This window comes from Sinocyclocheilus grahami, unplaced genomic scaffold (assembly GCF_001515645.1).
Source record: "Sinocyclocheilus grahami isolate Dianchi unplaced genomic scaffold, SAMN03320097.WGS_v1.1 scaffold92.1, whole genome shotgun sequence".
In the NCBI taxonomy this organism is placed as follows: Eukaryota; Metazoa; Chordata; class Actinopteri; order Cypriniformes; family Cyprinidae; genus Sinocyclocheilus; species Sinocyclocheilus grahami.
The window spans coordinates 2,185,151-2,206,222 of record NW_015505271.1 but is presented as its reverse complement, the minus strand read 5'-3'; the positions used below and the strand labels follow the sequence as shown (position 1 = coordinate 2,206,222).

At 37.3% G+C, this 21,072-nt stretch overlaps 1 protein-coding gene across 1 annotated transcript; it reads left to right on the top strand.

Annotated features, from left to right (window-relative positions):
- Window positions 1–660: 660 nt before the first annotated feature.
- Window positions 661–16,973, top strand: LOC107587440 (protein spinster homolog 3-like). Its single transcript, XM_016275235.1, has 12 exons — window positions 661–1,733; window positions 1,826–1,891; window positions 2,763–2,899; window positions 3,087–3,238; window positions 3,784–3,850; window positions 4,411–4,553; window positions 5,319–5,471; window positions 5,848–6,037; window positions 6,573–6,638; window positions 6,909–7,007; window positions 7,221–7,392; window positions 16,888–16,973. Exons 1-12 carry the CDS (start codon window positions 1,526–1,528, stop codon window positions 16,971–16,973), a joined length of 1,539 nt encoding a protein of 512 aa, XP_016130721.1. The 5' UTR covers window positions 661–1,525.
- The last annotated feature ends 4,099 nt before the right edge of the window (window positions 16,974–21,072 follow it).

Below are 21,072 nucleotides of genomic sequence, written 5' to 3'. Positions count from 1 at the left end.
TTGCGACACAAGTAGGAACTCTTCTGCTGCGTGTGACTAGAGAAACGAGGGCAGGGCTTGATTCTAACTTGATAACCCTACAGCGTGCTGTATTCACACAGGAACGCCTTTCTATTTCTACAAGTGACATCTCAACGAACACTGCAAAAAAGAAATAGAAAGGAAGAAAAAAGCTAGAAAAAAGACAGAAAACATGGATTAGAGCGTCACTTGGCATTGGGGCACATCGACTAAAGTGTAAGTAACTTTATGCTTAAATTATTGAAACTATCAAGGTAAAATTATTTTCTTATGAAATCTTCCATCTGAATGATTGCACAAAAAATGTTAACTGAAATATACTGAAATATAGCATAACCTCAATGTCTAAAAGACTGGTTGCATTTTAGATTCAAAGTTGAACAATCATATGGCATTGTCCTGTTGTGGCCATGCAGCTAATCACCTCAACAGTGGCATTGTTGGCAGTCCGCTGAGGAAATCAGTCCTGACCTGAACTTGGAAGTATCGTCTGTTCAGACTACCACTAAAAGGAAGCTTAATCTATTTCAACTTTTTTCATACACAATACAACTTCTTAATATAACACAATAAAACATTAACATTATTTAGGTTAAAAGATGTTGCCCATAAAAGTTTATAAAATACAAGATGTTCTGCCTGTGGTTAAAGCGATGTCAAAGAGGACTTGTGCTGTTTCTAAAATAGCATCTAGCATTTGGGTTGAGAGAGTAATAAGAAAGGTTGCTGGGTGCAACTAATAAGATCACAACCAACTTTGAGATATCAAGTTCCAGTCTACCTTGCATTCTCACAAAATGGTATCCTCTTCTGACTGTAATACAGACAAATATTTTTTTTTTAGTCAAATGCACTCTGTATTTGGTTTTACATGTTAAATCATGACATAAAAGCTTCAGTTCACCATTATCATTTATAACTCTAAATCAATTTTTCATAATGGTTTGGTTTCCTGGCCCATTTATTCAGGAAGTCTAACCACAGTTTTACTTTGCACACAACTGAACAAAATGGCCTATAAACCAGTCAAATTTAGTCAAACCAAGCTTGGTAATGATAAATAAGCACAATGGCATCACTTTAAACAGGACTTAAAATGGTAGCATGCTAATAGGTTAGCATCACTGGGTAAGTGTAAACAGACATCAGTCATTTGCACAACATATAAGTTACTTTTTACCAATCCAGCAAAACTAATTATTTGATAAAATACCGTTGAGTGTTTATCTCCATATAAAGCATTTGTCACTAGCTGTGTTCAGTGATTGTGACTACACTCCAGACCTGTGCTTTTTCTCGATGCCGTAGTTACTTAAACTTTGTCCAGTGTCCTGGAATCACATGAAACCCGTGAGGTTATTGCCACAGTTCATAAAGCATTCATTGAAGAGGGCTTGAAAATCACAATGTTTTGGCACTTTACTATCTGTCAAGTGCTTACAAGTCATTGTTCTTTTTATAGAGGCAAAAAAGTCATTCTGCATTCATAGAGACAGTGGGCATCATGACCTCCAACCAACAAAGACCAAGAACCCGCTTGAGCCTCCGCTCAAACACAACTGTACATTATGGGTCCTTGAGCTCTGAGCAACCAGATAGTGATGCATCCTCCATGCAAACAAACTCCATCTCTCAGAAACGCTCCTATATCGCAGTGGCAGTGCTCTGCTATATCAATCTTCTCAACTATATGGACCGTTATACTATAGCAGGTGAGCACACTCTCATCAAATCCAAATCAATTGGGATGGTTCACAGAAAGTCACTATAAAAAGAGACAGACTTTGTTCTGGTTCTATTCCAGGTGTGCTGCTTAGCATCCAGAATTACTTCGGAATCCCTGACAGCACATCTGGCCTCCTACAGACAGGTATCAGTTTGAGTTTGTAGTACATAGCATTGACAATACAGTAAAAAGGAAGAGAACATTGCAGAACTGGATTTTATAAGAGTACTTCCTTGTTGGAGATGAACTAATAGGTCTTTTTCTGTCATTTTAGGAACAAGCCCAGCATTGCGCAAAACACTTTGTTAAAATTTGTGTGTAAATGAAGCAATCGGTCTTGTAGCATGCATTACTTGAAAGAGCCAATAAGTCTGAATCATCTAATCTAACACTGATCTGGTTTGCAGTTTCACATTTGAAGTTTCATGCTCTAATCTCTAAACTGCAGGTTGACTGTTCTGCTTACTGATAGTCATTAAAATAATACACAGTTTGTTACATGAATTTGCATAATCCATAAATGACACTGTTACACAGCATCATGTTTTATAGCTATTGTTGTGAAATCTAATGACATATAAGTAGAAAAGTATATAAGTAGAAAAATTTCAGCAGGGATGCATTACATTAATCACAAAAGTGACAGTAAAGAAATGCATTTTAAAACTTTTTTATTAATCAAAATATCCTGGTAAAAAAAAAAAAGTCACTGTTTCCACAAAAAAAAGTATTAAGCAAGTGTTTGATAATAATAAAAATGTTTCTTGAGCACCAAATCAGCATACATAAATGATTTCTGAAGGATCATGTAACTGAAGACAGTAAAAAATTACATGTTAATATATATTCAAACAGAAATCAGTTATTTTAAAATGTAATAATATTTAAAAACATTACTGATAACCTTGATAAGCATAAAGAGAGGTATTTCAAAAACATTAAAAAAATCTTACAGCACCAAACCTCTGAACTGTAGTGTACCTTTGCCATCAACCCTGTATTAACATATTTACAGTTTTTATCTGTAGCTTTATGCTCTTGGCGCCAGTTTTTGGTTACCTCGGAGATCGCTATGACAGGAAGCTTATCATGATTGCTGGGCTGATTGTGTGGATCATCACAACACTAGGCAGCTCTTTTGTCAAAAAATCGGTACGGTATAAAGTCTTTCTGGGGAATTCTGGAATTCCAGTGTAATCTTTGTGAAGTCTCACAATGTTAATAATGTGTAAATGTCTTGTTTTGTACCTATACTTATCAATATCTTAATTTTTTTTAACAGTGTTAAAATTCTAAGAGCAGAATTTAATTTTTTTTTTTTTCTTTACTCTTACCACAGCACTTCTGGGTTCTGCTCCTGACAAGGGCCTTGGTTGGGACAGGAGAGGCCAGTTACTCAACCATAGCACCTACTATCATTGGTGACTTGTTCACTGGCACCCAGAGAACTCTCATGATCTCCTTCTTCTACATCTTCATACCGGTTGGAAGGTGAAGGCCTTACTGCCAAAAGACATACAGACTTTTCACTATTTGTATGACTCTGCTTATCTGTGTTTGTGTGTTCCTGTGAGTCTGTCCTTTAGTGGTGAGGATTTTTCAATGAATTTTTCTGCAGGTTACATCGACAAATGAATGTCTTTATGAGTGTGTCATCGACTCATTTACTCAAACCATTTACTGTAAATGAGAAAACTCTGATTCATTTAGGAATGAAACAAGCGTTTCATTGAGTCATTTACTTAACTGATTTGTTCAAAATACTGTTGCTCTGAGATGTGGAACAATAATTCTGTAGGTTTGTTTGGAACAAAAATTTTTGCCATAGCAAAAATAGACAAATTAAATGGCAAAACTGTGTCAGTGTAGCTTACTTAATATTAGCCTCTTGTTTCTTGAACTGTTGTATAAAATCACAATCACAGCTCTTGCTTGTGTGGTATTGTATAGAACGTTTTCTACATATTGGCAAGACTTTTAAAAAAATCTTTTTTTACTCTTTCTGACTGTATGTGTTCCTTTAAATCTTCATTCAGTGGTCTTGGATATATATTGGGGGCAACTATAGCTAATGCAACAGGGGACTGGCGTTGGGCCCTGAGGGTAAGGGAATATATATTTCATAAGTATATATAAGTACTGTTACATCTTTACTGTGTTAGATTTAATATTTTGCTAATCTTGTTATAATGCAGTCAACTTAAATGTAGCCGCTATAAAAAAGGCTCTGTACTGCATTGTATTTTAGGGTCTAATTGGATTTCCTTGGACTCCTATTGCATAACTGTACTCCATTCAATTTAAAGTGCATCAGTGTTAAAGCAGTTTATATGCTCTGTTCTCACTAAAACATTGCTCGTAAACAGGGGGTTCACAGCAGTATTGCAGAGGGTCTAGCAATTATTGGATCTCAAACATCAAAGAATTAAATATATTAAACAAAATTTTAAGTTTTAAGTTGACTTAAACCAAAGCTGAAGGTGCTAAAATGATTCATTTAATCACTCAAGTAAAATTAAAATGTCATTCACAAGATTCTGCACATCATTAATGATTATTTTAATGGATTTGCAATGTAAGCATTTATTGATTTAATATAATCAAGACAATTACCTTCCACATTTATAAAATAAAACTGAGGTGCTTGTTTGGTTCTGATGTAGTTCAGTCCAGCTCTAGGAGGCCTGGGTCTGCTGCTGCTGGTGTTTCTGATTCCTAATCCTCGCCGTGGAGCCTCCGACAACAAAGGAGGAGCAACCATGGAAAGCACCTCTTATATTGAGGACATCAAGTACCTCCTGAAGAAGTAAGTCATTGTAGAGATTCAAGTTACATTAACTGTACATGTCATTCAGTCTGGCATGTGCTCATAACTTTTGTCATGATCGTAGTGTCCTATGCTCTAGGGCAGTAGTCAACTTGTGGGCACAGGGTGTGTGTATGAATATATATACATACACACACCTAAAAAAGAAATACTGAAATATCACATGGTCCTAAGTATTCAGACAGCCCCTGAGTTAAATATATGAGTATATGGGCCTTAAGTATTCAGACAGCCCCTGAGTTAAATATATGAGTGTCACAGCAAAGGTGCTGTGACACTCATATATTTAACTCAGGGGCTGTCCATTTCTTCTGATCATCCTTGAGATGGTTCTACACCTTCATTTGAGTCCAGCTGTGTTTGATTATACTGATTGGACTTGATTAGGAAAGCCACACACCTGTCTATATAAGACCTTACAGCTCACAGTGCATGTCAGTATATATATATATATATATAAATATTACTTTTGCTGAAAAACATACATAATGCAATTGTTTAATTAATTCAAGATATCAATACTCCCAGTTTCTTTTAATATAAAAATAGAAAACAAGCAGAGTTGTCATAATTTTAGCAGAAATTCCAGAGGAAATATCCAATATGGGGATAATATTGTGTTGGACAAAGTGGTCCCTTTGGATCAAAAAGTTTAACTGCTCTTTGGGATTTCACGTATGGTACAGGTAGTTCCTAAGCAAATATGACTATTTATTGTGTTTTGGATCTGTGCCTTCTTTCCAGTCGGAGTTTTGTCTGGTCTTCTCTTGGTGTGACTGCTATGGCTTTTGTCACAGGGGCTCTGGCCTTCTGGACCCCCACCTTCCTGTCTCGTGCACAGATTAAACAGGGTCTCAGACTACCTTGCAAAGAAGAGCCCTGTAACCCTTTAGACAGGTACAGCAAGTCTCTTGCCTTTTGACTTTATATAATTGGACAGATCTTAGAGGAAATCCGCAAGGTTAACTGTAGACTAGAAAATGTGATTAGCCAAAGACTGGTTAGCAGAGTGATAGCGTTCATATCAGCTTGTTCCTTGGTTAGATACTCACACTTACTGTTTACTGCAGCTGTTTTTGCTCTTGTAATCCTGTCAGTATATCTGTTTATTATGTTTCTCAGCGATTTCTACCTTCAAACTGAGTTGACCTGCTTATAGAGTGTATTTATGAGCTTGACTAGTCAGACTGGCCTGGTAGGTTCTGTGAGGAATAAAACAGAGAATCTGATGAATTGAATATCATCACACTGTTTCTTCTTTCTCTTGTGAAAGTTACATCTTTGGAGCAATCACAGTGGTGACGGGGATTGTGGGAGTGTTTCTGGGCACCTACATATCAAAGCAGCTGAGAGTCAGACTGCCCAACGCAGATCCTCTCATATGTGCTGTAGGCATGCTCAGTTCCTCCCCCTGCTTTTTTATTGCCATCATCCTGGCGGGCACCAGCATCCCGGCCACATACGTAAGCAAAGATCAGCCACGTTCCTGCAGCAGGCTGGATTAGTTTGTGTATTTGCATTCATATTAAAGAAATATTTCACCCAAAAATTTAAATTCAAACCTGTATGACTGACTTTCTTCTGTGGAAAACAAGAAGCAAGATGTTAATTTGAATGTTTCAATTGTTTTTGTCCATACAGTGAAAATCAATGGGGTTTAAAACAACACTGCACCCTATACTAGCTTAAACTGAATGCACTCTCTCTCTCACACACACACACACACACACACACACACACACACACACACAAAGTCTTACAGGTTTGGAACGTCATGAGGTGATTAAATGAAAGACAGAATGTACATTTTTGGGTGAACTATTCTTTTAAAGTAATATACTCCTTTAACTGACCCAAACTTAAATAATGTACTTTGGCACATGCATTGAATATTTACAGTATAGCACAGATTATTTTCTGTCACATCACAATGTGACCAGCAGGGTGATATGGTCTCTAAATATTTGTCTCTGTTTTGATTTTTTTGCCATATTACAGACATTCATTGCTATTGGAGAAACTTTGCTGTCCCTTAACTGGGCTATTCTGGCGGACATTCTGTTGGTGAGAGGTTTACGCTTCTCAATACAATATAAAAAGTGCTGAGATGAAACACTCGGTTACGAGCATGTGGAGACCTGCTAAGTGATGCGATAAGCTAATGGTATAATATTTTAAACTAATGCCATTATGCTAAAGAACTTTAGAAATGTTGAGAACACTGGTGTACTGTTTAATTAATTGTTCTTCTTTTTCAAGTGCGTGATTATTATATTACAACTGCTGAACGATGTTGTTTATAAAAGACATCTTTTAAATCTTGTTCTTTTTTAGTATGTTGTTGTGCCTACTAGAAGAGCGACAGCTGAAGCCTTACAGATTATGGTCTGTCATCTCCTTGGAGATGCAGGAAGTCCATACCTTATTGGGGCGGTAAGAATATTTTAATCCACAGTACTTTCATATAAAATAGTAGTGGGGTCAAAGGCTATGCTGTCACTATCCAGAAGTGCTTTGGAACACATGACACTACTGGATACAAAATTGCACCTTGTGAAACAGCAACTGTCTTGGCATAGTTACATTCTTTTCACAGTGTAATTTAAAAGACAAAAGGACTGTTATCTTTTTGTGTGTTTTGTTCAGATCTCAGATGCTCTGCTCAAGTACAATCCAGAATCTTCCCACTGGGATTTCCGTAGACTGGAATATAGCATTCTTTTGTGCCCCTTCATTGGGGTTCTGGGAGGCCTGTTTTTTTTAATGACCTCTCTGTATATCAAAGAGGACAGGAAAGCAGCAGAACTGCTCACTTCAGGTAATACCATACTATTGTAATTACAGTCTGTCCAAACTTCTTGGGGCCTTATGGTAATACTTGTATGTTCTTGGACATAATCAACTGGTTTGATTGTATGGAAGTTTAAAAAAGAAAAAAATATAAAGCATTTAATGAATGCACAGCACAAATCTAGTAGTAGGCAGATTAGAAAAAGACAATAACAATATTAAATATAAAGGACATTTACTTTAACATAGCAATTCATAGTCACTGATTCATTGTTGACAAGAAAAGCTGGTATGTCAGGCTATTAAATGATTAAATCAGTAAAAAGTTTATTTAAATGTGACATTTTAAGTAAGTTTGCAAGCTTTGCTGTTGCCATTGTATGTTTATTCTAAACACACCTTATGACAACTATTAGTTTACACATTGGCACAGATAATATCGTCTGCCAGCTAATTACATAGTATAAAAGATTACACTGTGACCAAATCTGTGGCGCACCATATGATGGGATTTTTACACAAAGCTCAAAGTTGATGTTTATGACAGAAATGTGTGCATATGAAATAAAAAATATTATATAAATTTGTGTGCATTCTTTTTAATTTAAGAAATTAAACTAGAAATGAATACTTTTTAAGAAATGTACAGAGTATTTGTTAAATCTAGTTAACAAAATATATATTGTGTGTTTGAGTGGTCCAGACGCTACATTTTATATATATTTTATTATACAGATATATATAATTTCACAAATTTATTATTTGTGTTTTGCAAAGTTTTCTGCTTAAGCTGTTGTGGTGTTCATTCACATTGTTTCTAGATTATTGTATAGAGTGATCAGGTGTATTTTAAATAATTGCTAAAAGCTTCATTGGCCAAAAAATGAACTTTTCACAAATAAATAAATAGATAAAAAAATTCACTTTTTTTTTTATCCTGACACAAAATGACCAACATTAATTGACTAATCATATCAGCAGCACATGTGAAAGTGTGAATGAGTACTAGTCAGGTTAATCACTATCATAGTAATTAGATTGTAAGAGCAGACTGATCACTATAAAAGGAGGGAAGAAGCGCTTCCAATCATTGTGTTCTTGTTAGCAATGGTTACCTCCAAAGAAACACGTGCAGCCATCATCGCTTTGCATCAAAATGGCTTCACATACAAGGAAATTGCTACAAAGAATATTGCACCTGAAAGAACCATTTACCCGATCATCAAGAACTTCAAGGAGAGTGGTTCGACTGCAGTGAAGAAGTCTTCAGCACGCGCCAGGACCGTCTCCTTCTGAGGAGTCAGCTAGATATCGTGTCACCAGCAGTGCAGAGCTTGCTCAGGAATGGCAGCAGGTTGGTGTGAGAGCATCTGCACACACAGTGAGGCCAAGACTTTTGGACAACAGCCTGGTGTCAAGAAGGGCAGCAAAGAAGCCACTTCTCTCCAAGAAAAACGTCAAGGACAGACTGAAATTCTGCAGAAAGTACAAGGATTGGACAGCAGAAGACTAATGCAAAGTTATTTTTTCTGATGAAGCTTCCTTCCGACTGTTTGGGACATCTGGAAAATCGATTGTTCGGAGTAGAAAAGGTGAACGCTACCATGAGTCCTGTGTTGTGCCAACAGTGAAGCATCCTGAGACCATCCATGTGTGGGGTTGCTTTTCAACCAAGGGACCGGTCTCTCATAATTCTGCCCAAAACACTGCCATGAATAAAGAATGGTATCAAAACGTCCTGCAAGAGTGACTTCTTCCAACGATCCATGAGCAATTTTCCAGCATGATGGAGCAGCATGTCACAAAGCAAGAGTGATGAAGAAGTGGCTCGAAGATCATTACATTGAAATTTTGGATCCGTGGCCAGGCAACTCCCCGGATCTCAATCCCATAGAGAACCTGTGGTCAGTCCTCAAAAGGAGAGTGGACAAGCAGAAGCCCACAAATCGTGATTAACTCCGAGAACTAATAAGGCAAGAATGGATCGCTATCAGTCAGGATTTGGCCCAGAAGCTAATATCCAGCATGCCAGAGCAAACTGCAAAGGTTTTGAAAAACAAGGGTCAACACTGTAAATATTGACTCATTATATTTTTTGCCAATAAAAGCCTTTAGAACTTATGATATGCTTATCATTGTTTTTCATGTGAAAAATAATCTACAAATACTGAAGCAGCAAACTTTGCAAAAATTTATGTCACTGCCAAAACTTTTGGCCATGACTTGTACACTAGCTGTGAAATTCTATCATACCCCTAAGCAACAGTAGGTGGCAGAATATACTTATGTTTAAACCACTGCAAAAAAATTCATAACCTGAACATATGCAGTTTTACTGAGCCATATCCTGAATCCTCTATAACAGGAGGAAGTGTCAAATGTGGTAGTTAGAATTTCTAAATATGGTTATTTCTATTTTCAATGTTGGATAAGGCACCTCAGATATATGAGCTGTTTTCTATTCATTTTCTATTGCTTTTCAATTTTGTAAACCTGTTCAAAATTCAAAATTCTACTACAATGAATTGAAAACCAAGAGAAGGTCATGACCTCTGAGGTGGGACAAGCCAAAATCTCCAATTTGATCTGTTTAAAACTAGCTTTTTTTATGCGAGGTAAATGTAATATTAAAAAATTGTTTATCAACTATATTTAACTGGTGTCATGTAAAAAAAACAAAAAAAAAAACATTGTATTTGTGCCAAGAGACACCAAAGTGCATGATTTGCCATTACTGTTGAACCTGTGGTAATTGCCTTGGTGGTCCTAAGAGATCCTAAGGCTCATTAGCACTCCTGATGAAGGTAATGAAAAATCTATTGCAGGTATTAGCAAAGTCCTGTAGTGTATGTTAAGCAGTATTATGAACTACCTGTACCAGGCTTATCATGTCTTCTTATATTAGTACAGTCCGAAATGATCAATTATTGATTATTGCTTCAGTAGGGCTGAATAGCTGTTGCTGATATTTGATAAGATGCGTACAGGTTACATGAGCATTAGCATTCGCCGTCCCTTAAGGTCAGGGTTAGGAAATAAATCGGTCAATCCTATTTATGTCTCAGTGTGTGCTTCTGTGTATTCGATGCCTGTAAGACATGCTGCCTGTTTGGAAACAGGGGGCTGTCAATCATCCAGCTAAACAGTGTCGTTACACATAAACTCACAATACAAACAAGCCCCAAACCCTCTGACACATATCACATAAACAATAAAATATATAAAAAAAATAATGCAGATACTGGAACACAGACCTCCAAACATAAACTGAGACACTTGTTTCAGATAGGCAGTCATTTTGTAATCACTTACACAAATAGACCTGGGACAAACTCTACTCGAAGCTCAGTCCCAGGGTTTAAATTTAGTCGTGAGCTTAATAGATGTCAAGATATTCTTGTGACTGTACTGTTTGGCAGTATTGACAGGACAGATAATATTGTTTTCCATTCATGCGACCACTAGTCAGTGCACACCCTTTCAAATACTTTCCTCATAACACTGAACTTAAACTCAAAGTGCTATTGACCGCAGAAGGTCAAGGTAATTCATTTAAAGCCATTGTCGCTTGTTTGTTTGCCTTTAGAATCAATTTCCTCTAGCCTGTTTTGTTCTTCTCATCCACGCTTTCTTGTTATTCTGACCTTGCGGTTGGAATTTGTAAGCCTTTTTAGCAACAGTCTTCATTCTTCAGCTTGAATGAGGTACACGCATAACCACACTGAGAAAACATGGACACACGTACACAGACACAAACATGCACGCATACCTGAAAAACATCCCATTTGGGTAATAGTTTGACCCACAGTTAGGACACAATAGGTATTGTGTGCCCTCCCTTTATCTGAGCAGTCGTGCGTTTCCCCTGATTTCCTGCTGAACCTGGCAGGAAGCTGTCACAATAGCTAATAAATTTACAGGGCGATCAATGAGAAGCATTATGGTAAGCCTAGTAGAGCGAGAGTGAGAGAGAGAGAGAGCGTACATGGATAGTGTTTACTTAGTCCTAGTGTGCATTTCATAACCCTACATGAGAGGCATGCAGTTTAAGCACACACAATATTCTATGCACAAACAGACTCATACTTTCACAAACAGTAAATTATTGATGCACTTTGCTTTATCTGGCATCCGAACAATACCAAAGAACAAAGCGCCTTACAGTAACTCTCCGGGTGAAGTTGGGATGTGCTATATAGGCTATTTTCCTTTGTAATTTGCTGTGCTGTTTATTAAAATGCCCTTAGCTTTGCGTATGTTGAATTATGATGATGGTATGGCCTTCATAACTAAAGTTCTGCTTTACAGTGCTGTAATTATTGTCGAATTGTATTTTGCTGTGCTGCTCTACAGCGTCATGCTGGGTCATACTGGTGTTGGGGATTAACTAACTAAAATTAGTGATGTTTTCAGTAAATGTGAATGTAACTAAGACTTTTCCATTAATGAGCTACTTTCAACGAGTGGTGCTGTAGCACCACCAAAATCGCTGTTTTAAATGTCTAAGCTGAGGAAGTAAAGCTCGCTCATCTTACGTTGTCTCTTCTTGCTCGCTTTCTCTCTCTCTTAGCATTATCAATAAGGATTCATTCTAGTGAATTGCCTTGTACTAAATGCTCCTCTCTCTCAATTGTAGTGTCGTAAATGTTAAGTCATTCCAAGTCAATAGTGTTGGTAGTGAATCGGTTCATCCTATATGGTCCTCTCTCTCTCATATGTATCACTGGATAATCCAGATTGATTCTAGTGAATGGGTTCTTTCAGACGGTTCACATAAATCAATGATTCAAACAATGGTTCACCTATTTGACTGTACTGTATGTTTTCAACTTGTTCATTAAAGTTATAGAGTAGTTATAGTGATTAAAAATTCCATGACCAAAAATTGTAGACAGAACCTTAAAAAACGAAATAAAGTAGCTTCCCCAGCATTGGGTCATAGTAGGCCTACCTTCACTCAGACCAGTTTGTCTCAGACTACTGTGTCCACCTATATAGGCCCCAGATGGCACAAGATGAAAGACTTGTTATCAGCGTCTCTCGTGTCGGGTGAAGAAGAAGCCACACCCTGTCTTATCACTCTGGCTGGAGGGGTCTATGACATCACAGAGGGCGCCCACACACATTTGATTACTAATGTGTCTACATAACACTCATCGCACTGTCCTCTCTGTTCAGAGCAGAGGACATGGATGGAGTTATGCCAATGCTAATTTCAGTATCTATTTTTATAACTTGTGTACCTCGTACAGTACTGGCCACACACATGGGCCACACACATGACACAAAAGAAAAGTTTGTATTTCCTTGGCACATGCAATAAAAAAGAAGTATTACACAAATTCAAACAGTCAACATGAAATGAAAACAGAGCCGATTTACTTTTTTAATACACATTTGTGGTCATGTTTTGAGTGATTTATTGGTGCAATGAAAAATTATGAAAGGAATATATTTGTGGCTTGAATTTGAAGTTTTAGACATATGAACAGTCCAGTCAGTGCAATATATTCAGTGTTTTGTAGTGAGTTTTTTTCTTTCTTTTTTTTTTTACCTCTGCTGCATGTGTTAGTTTCTCTTCTGCTACTCCAGGACCTGTTGTGAATGTGTTGATTGGGTTGCTTACAGTCTTCTAATGAACTGCAGATCACTAATACTCCTGCCAGGATTCACTTAAGAGCACTCCCCTCAGCATATGGATTCCTATTACCACTGCAATGAAGCAGCTTAGAAAACTGTTCTCAGAACGAAGGGTTGTTCCTGTTTACTTCACTGTTTGCTTTGACAAAACATGCAAAAGTAAATCGCTACTTCCCAACTTTTTGGGGTACATGCGGTTTAGTTATATATTTGAATAAACAGCTTGGAAGCAAATACAATACAATATAAGAGTTGGCAGAAATGGTATAAGGAAATTTAGTATATACAGTAAATATACTGTGTTGTACTGGGATACAGCACATGCAAGGAAGGAATGTATCTTAATTTATTATTAAAAAAGTAATAAATGTCAAACTGACAATCAATAAGTAAGTTCACTGACACAAAACATGCTTAATTTCGATACGGACATCACTGGAAATAATGATAACCTGTAGTTCAGTCAGGTGTTGATTCAGTAAATGCTCTGATCTGACTTCAGTGAAGGATTCGTCATGCTGATCTAAACCAGTTTGTCATCTTTTTGAATTATTCATTAAATAACTTGCTCAAAAGAGTAATTTGTTTGAAATAGACATCATTGGTTGCTCTGTATGTTTTTGATTCACTAAAAAGGACCGGATCATAATGAGTCATTTGTTCATGAATCAGACTACACCGGTTGACCTGTATGTTTTTCATCCACTAAAAAGAACCAGAGTCATTTAATCGTCATTCAGACTATACTGATGGTGTTATGTTTGTTTGCATACTGTCATGTCTTCATAATGACATCTCAGCAGAAATGTGTTTCTTGACATTAATTCGCAGTGCACGGCCTTTTTACTGGATTACATTCAAACCGACTGCAAATTCACATCATAACTCAGGTAAAATATGATTTCTTTGCAGTTAAGCATTGTCAAAAGGCAGTATATACTGGAAACCTCCAACCCAACCTCCTCTTAAGATCTACTAAATGATCGGTAAGATGCCACCGATACATTTAATTATCTAACAACTACAATGTGAGAGATACAAATTCATTTATAGCCTATTTACATTTTGTGTATATGGTGCATCTTGTTTAACTCAGAGCACATAAAAAATAGCTTAAACCCAAAAGAATGAGACCAAAACTGAGGTCAGGCTCTTAATCACACAGTATATATGTGGTGTGTGCTCGCCCATGTATTTAGCTTTTTTGTGTTGCTCTTTTCTTTCCCTGTGTGTTTCCGCCACCATCCAGAAAGCAAACACATACTGTAAATACAGGAGGGTAATTACAAAGGACTCAGCGACTAAAAATATTGACCACAACTGTGCTGCAAAGAGATGCACTGAGATCTGGTTACACTGGGCCCTCATTCCATAACTAACTGCAGGGCTGAAGTGTGCACTATACACAATAACCTGAAAAGTTTACTATACTGCATATCACACTGAAATAGTTTCACGCTGAACTAAGTCACTGGCTCAATTTGTTTAAATTTTTTAATCAGTACTTGCACGCATACACATTGCCAGCATGTGTGCATCTAGAAATATCCTCTCCCAAACACACACAAAGCACTTCGTGTGCGCACACACTTTCATTACAGCCTTATCGATCATCCCTCTCTTGTTCATCCAAGGGATTATGACTTCAAATAGCTCCCATCAGTGCCTCTACTAGACACCATGAAACAAAGACTGTGAGAGGAAAGCATGAGGAGGCAGACAGGGAATATAAAGGCACGCTTGTCGCAAATGGATTTCATATGTTATTGGCCTCTGAATCTATCTATCTATCTATCTATCTATCTATCTATCTATCTATCTATCTATCTATCTATCTATCTATCTATCTATCATCTATCTGTCTATCTATCTATCTATCTATCTATCTATCTATCTGTCTGTCTGTCTGTCTGTCTGTCTGTCTATGGTTCATTGAAATATGGAGATAGACATCAGAATTCAGTGCACAGGCTGTGAGTGTGATTGTGGCGGTGAGCAGGGTTAGAGGAGGACAATCACAGTGTCTCTGTCTACAAACACAGACTGAAGCAGTTTGGAAGGAATGACGGACACATGACTGAGCAGCCTCGCTGCAATGAGACTTGTCTAGAATGGAGATGCGTGATGAATTATTAAAATCTGTGATAAAAGACTCTCTATTTCTATCATCTATGTATCTCTCTCTCCCTCTGCAGGCTAAATTTAGTGTCTTTGTTCAAGGACAAAATGTGGAAACTTCAGAGGGGAGTCTGGGGAGAAAGATGTCAGCTCTGATATATCTGAACTAAACTATTTTGCAGTCAATGAGAGTTTGTCAATGTTTGTATGTATTTCATGTGTATCTGTGTTTAAAGCACAATAGAATGGTAGTGAGTAAGAAAGGATCAAATGCAAAAAAAAAGAAAAAAAGGCAGTATTCAATATGAACAATTTTTGAGGGGGCACTAGAATGTTTTTTTTTTCCATAAATTTGTAATGTGTTAATATTGTGCAATATAGTAAAATATTATTACAATTTAAAATAACTGTTTTCTATTTTATTTATACCTATGATGGCAAAGCTGAATTTTCAGCATCATTACTCCAGTCTTCAGTGTCACATGATCTTTCAGAAATCATTCTAATATGCTAATTTGGTGCTCAAGAAACATTTCTTCAATGTTGAAAGCAGTTGTGTTGCGTAATATGGAAATTTTGATACATTTTCCATTGGTAGCGTTGATGAATAGCCTGTTCATAAAAACAGCATTTGAAATATAAATATTCTGTAACATTCTGAATGTATTTACTGTCACTTTTGATTAATGCATCCCTCCTGAATAAAGCATTTCAATAAATAAATAAAAATATACATCGTACTGTCCCCAAACTTTTGAATAGTTGTACAGTATATGTGCTTGTGTGAAACATGACATTTGTGCATTAGTGTGTCCATGTTTGCTTTGAACATGAATGTGTTTTATGGGAGTTTCCTGCTGTTTTGTGATGCATGTTGGTGGTTTGACGTTCTTGCGTATTGTGCCCCCCCCGATGTGGTCACACTTACATCCTAAAACAGCAGGGATGAGGGGGTCAAAGGTCATGGAGGTCAGCAGTGACATGGTCTTTACCTTCCTGCACAGCACACTCCAGACATCTCCTTGGCTCCAAAAACAATAACAAAATGTGTGCGTGTGCATATGTGTGTGTCCATGCCAGAAGCTTGCAAATGACATGACTGTATATGCTCTACATAGTTCAGTTAAAAAGACAGAAATAGTTGCAACTACTCAGCAGGCTTCAGACATGCTTTTGCTTATTTTTTATACTAACAGACAGAACAGACAGAAGCACTGTTAGTTTGATTAAGGAATAGTTAGGCCAAATGTGAAAATTATTTACTCACCCTCATGTTGTTTCCAAACTTGTATGAAAATAGACAGTCAAATGAAAGTCAACGTGGTCCAATGTTGTTTTGGAAAAAAAGATACATTTGAAACATTCAAAATATATGTTCCGCAGAAAAAAGTACCTCATAGATGTTTGGAACTACACAAGGATAAGTAAATGATGACAGAATTTTCTTCTTTCTTTTTTTTTTTTGCGTGAACTAAGCCTTGAAAAGAGATCAGGGCAAAGAAAGCAAAAGAGATAAAGGGACCTAGCGTATTCAATCCACATCACACTGACATTGTGAAGCCCACAGCCAAAAGTTCTATTTTCATTTGCCACTGCGTCCTTGTGGTCTGGAAATGACCAGGCTGGCCTGGAATATTGTATTCAGTCACTTATCTGTGTAACCGCATTCCTCTGTACGTCAATAGCAAGAATAACTCTCCACAACGTGATGATGTAGTGGGAATGAAAAACAGCTTGGGGTTTCTTGTGTTTATGTGTCCTGGAGTCACTCAGAATGACAAACCGGAAGCGGTTGAGGATGGAGCTACAGCAACAAAGAGTCAACTCACTGAAGATCAGCTGCCTCAGTAATGATACTGTCCTCTATTAGGCCATGAACAGGACAGGTTCTATCTGTTTGAGCAGCTTGAGTCATCTAAGATTGTCTCCGTATATATAAACCAAATACCCCTTTTTTTTTTTTTTACTAGTGTACAGTATTAGAACCATTGAGACATAGCAATTCACAGAGAAGCCAGTGTCTGTTTAAATCATTACTATAGACTGGCCTATAGACCGAGATAACTGGAACTTAATATGTGTTTCTAACCCTTGTTTTTGGTTGCTGGTCAGTTTGACACAAACCCATGACCTTGGCATTGTTAGTACCATACTCTATACTGTTTAACCTTCAGAAAAGCACACAGAACTGCTTTTCCACACTTCCTCTGTTTAAAATATATATTTTAAAAATGATACAATTATTACAGTACTGTTTATAATATTCACGTTTTCTGAAAACAAAATATGTTTTTTTTTGAAAGAGCGATTTTTGGTGAATTGTATTAAATCCAATTAGAGTCAATTTGATCTCGATTGCACCCATTTATTTTAACCTAATTCTAAGCTATACAAACTCTTTTCCCTAACTCCAGTTGGAGCACGATTTTCTACTCCTCAAAAGCAGTGTGAGCTTCTGGACGGAATGTAACAGCACAGAGCCAGCAAAACCAGAGATGAAACGTGGGCTTCAGCTTTGCAGAACAGAATTTCAGTAGGGTGTCGTGGCAAGTACTAAATAAAGTGTCTAATGAGACTGTACTTCATGTTGGAATGAGCTATTAGCGACTGGCTTTGAAAGGGATGTTCTCAATCTCTGACTCATATATCTTCAAATTGGAATTCATGGAATGCTTTTCCCCAGAGCAGGTGCTTCCCGAAACCTCAGCCAATGCATGTGCTCCTAATTGAAGGTCATCTGTGGGAGAGTAAACTCGAGACTGTATATAAAGAGAATTATTATTTTTTTTTTATAAACACTTATCAGTTGTAAGAGTGTTATCAGAACTGCTAAAACATTGCTAATTGTAATTTTATTTGCCCACAAGTGAGCTTTTCTAGCTAAAACGTGATAGATGGAATGCACCAGGGGCCTCATTATCAGGTTCTTACATGGATGTGTTTAAAAAGAGCCCCAATTTATCATTCAAAACACATTGTGGCTGGAAAAATGATAATGTATTATCTGCCATACAGCTCTGTGGCTCCACCACACAGGAAGGAAGGCATCAATAGGACAGCCAGCTAGGCAAAGGATGTCCATAGAGACAGAATGGAGCCAGAAAGACATGCTTTAAATTATCTGTTTATTAATTCAGTAGTGGTTACTTGTGTGTGTGTGTGTGTGTGTGTGTGTGTGTGTGTGTGTGTGTGTGTGTGTGTGTGTGTGTGTGTGTGTGTGTGTGTGAGTGTGTGTGTGTGTGTGTGTGTGTGTGTGACCAGCATCAGAAAGAGTGTCAAAAAACATCTCCCAGAGAGACAGTAAAAAAAGACATCACGACATAACAACACCTATTAAACAGCTCTTTGGAATACTTGATTTTGATTGGTTAATTGTGGCATTTATTCGCCATTGTTCATGCCGTACATCGGTCCACTAACAGAGGTATTGGACCTTAATCAGCTTAGATGCCATATTGAATTTAATGCAGAGGCTGTGAGGGATAGAGCTGTATAGTGGCATGCACTGTATAAAGGCCTTAAATCATGTCATTTTTGAGAACTCAAAACTTTCAAAACAGTTTTATGGATTTTTGTCTACTGAGAGTTTCGGAAAGACGTCACATTGTCCATTGAACGCACTGTACTTCTATCCCTCACAGACTTTTCTATTGTCTACTGTAACCAGTGCTACTTTCATGTCTCTCATTTCACTCCACTTACTCACACTCTCTCATTTTATACACAACTGATGAAACTTTTTTTTATCTATTATCAATTTTACTGAATACATTACAAAATACATTACCAAGAGTCAAGTCAGACATTCGACAGTCATAATTACTGACGTTAACACAGAAAAAATTGCGTAAGGGACGCCTCGCAGATACAAACGGGGTAAATAATGTTTTATGTTTTGATTAGTTAACATCAATCGTCAGCGAAACCCTAAGAATTCACAACCTTTTTTACAATAGTGTTCTCATTATGTATATGACAGTAGTTATTAAAGGGGTCATATGATGCTTTTTAAAAGATCATTATTTTGTGTATTTGGTGTAACAGAATATGTTGACATGCTTTAATGTTCAAAAAACACATTATTTTTCAAATACTGTACAGGTCCTCTATGCCCCGCCTCTCTCAAACGCTTCGTTTTCTACAAAGTCCCTCCTTCCGAATGTAAATGTAACGCCCCTTACCATAATCCCGAGCTTCATCTTTCAAAATAAATGTAAAGACAGAGCCCGAAAGGGGAACAGAGTCGCGTGACAGACACAGTGATGAAGCTGGTATGTGTTTGCAGTACACAAGCCACGGTTAAGACAGCTCTCTCTCTCTCTCTCTCTCTCTCTCTCGCGATCTCTCTCTCTCTCACATACACATACACTCACACACACACACACACACACACACACCATGCGCAAAACTCCGCATTTGAACAGTCAATAGCAAATACTTAAACTAATAACAAAACAGTAGCTGATTCAGAAGCTGATTCGTCCATAAAATGCATTGCTGTTTTGTTGTAAGTAATCTTAAAGATTCCTAAATGCATCTACTTTCGGAAGGCCAAATAAAGTGCTTTTGCTTTCGTCTAGAAACACACAGCGTCTCCCTGACATGGCTGCTTCAACACTAACTGCGGTTACTGAAACCATGCCTTCTTTCTTTGCGTGCACATTTGGGCAGCATTATGCTAATATTTCCACATAGTGAGGTAGGTATGTGGGGGCGTGTTAGAACGAGCGGTTTTAGGGGGCGTGGCAGAGTCTTAACTTTGATAAAGAATATCTCTTTGGATTTGAGACTTTAGTCTTTGCAACTTCAGAGATCTTATCTATGCACAATCAGCTTGTAACACTCCAAAGAGAAAGGAAAACTTGAAATCGCATCATATGACCCCTTTAATGTTCTGCATTTCTGTTTTGAGCTGCGCGCGCTGAAGAGGACCAGTAGAGTGACGCATTTGATAGCAGGTTTTTAATCAATGGGATTTAACTCATCCTTTATCTAATATAGAATATGCTTTGTAATGTATACAACATAACGTTAATATTACGACTTATAGGCTATCTGCAAAAAGGGCCCAAATGCACATGAACGTGTCTGCGCTGTTCTGAGTGAACACCTTTTGTGGATGCGTTCTTCATGCGACAACGTGCAGAAACACGGCAACTAATAATGTTCTCATTATAATGTTATGTGTACGATCTTTTCAGATTCTTATTTACAGCATTTTCATAATAGGCTGTATATTAACTTATTGGGGAAAAAAACGGTAGTTCTATGTGAAATCAGACATTTGAGCACCCCCATATAGACAAAATGGCATGATCATAACACCCCGCGAATATTCGACTGTGAGACTGGTAGTCGAATCAGGCTCCTCCTATCGAAGCATCGAATCGTCGACTATTCGGGGTCACCCCTAGTATTAATATTACAAATAATAATGTTGCAGTGTTAATCTTGTTGCTATTTTTTCTCAGTGGGCGTTTTAAAACAATATACAGGTAAGATCATAAAATAATACTTCATGCCCACATATTTATTTATTTAGAATCCAATAATAAGTGAGACTAGAACACTTGGTATGTTGAAACTGAAATCAACATTCGAACTATGTGGGAAAGTCAATAGAATGATCTACTGCTGTGTCTTGGCTTGTTTCATAATGCAAAACAGCTAACAATAAAGAAAGTTGGGGAATAAATAAAAGTTTAATGGGTAAGAAAGAGGGAACATAAGAGATAAAACAGACTAGTAAAACGTTTCTGTGATCTTGAGTTAAATCTGCCAACATAGAATCAGAATGAAAAGAACAAACAGAACCAGCTAGAGTAGAGGAGGGAAAACATGGCCAAAGAGAGAAAAAGATACAGAGAGAGAAGATCAAACAAAATAAACATGACATGGTGAAAAAGTAATAGTAATACAAATGGAAACAAAAGAGAATTGTTCATGAGGG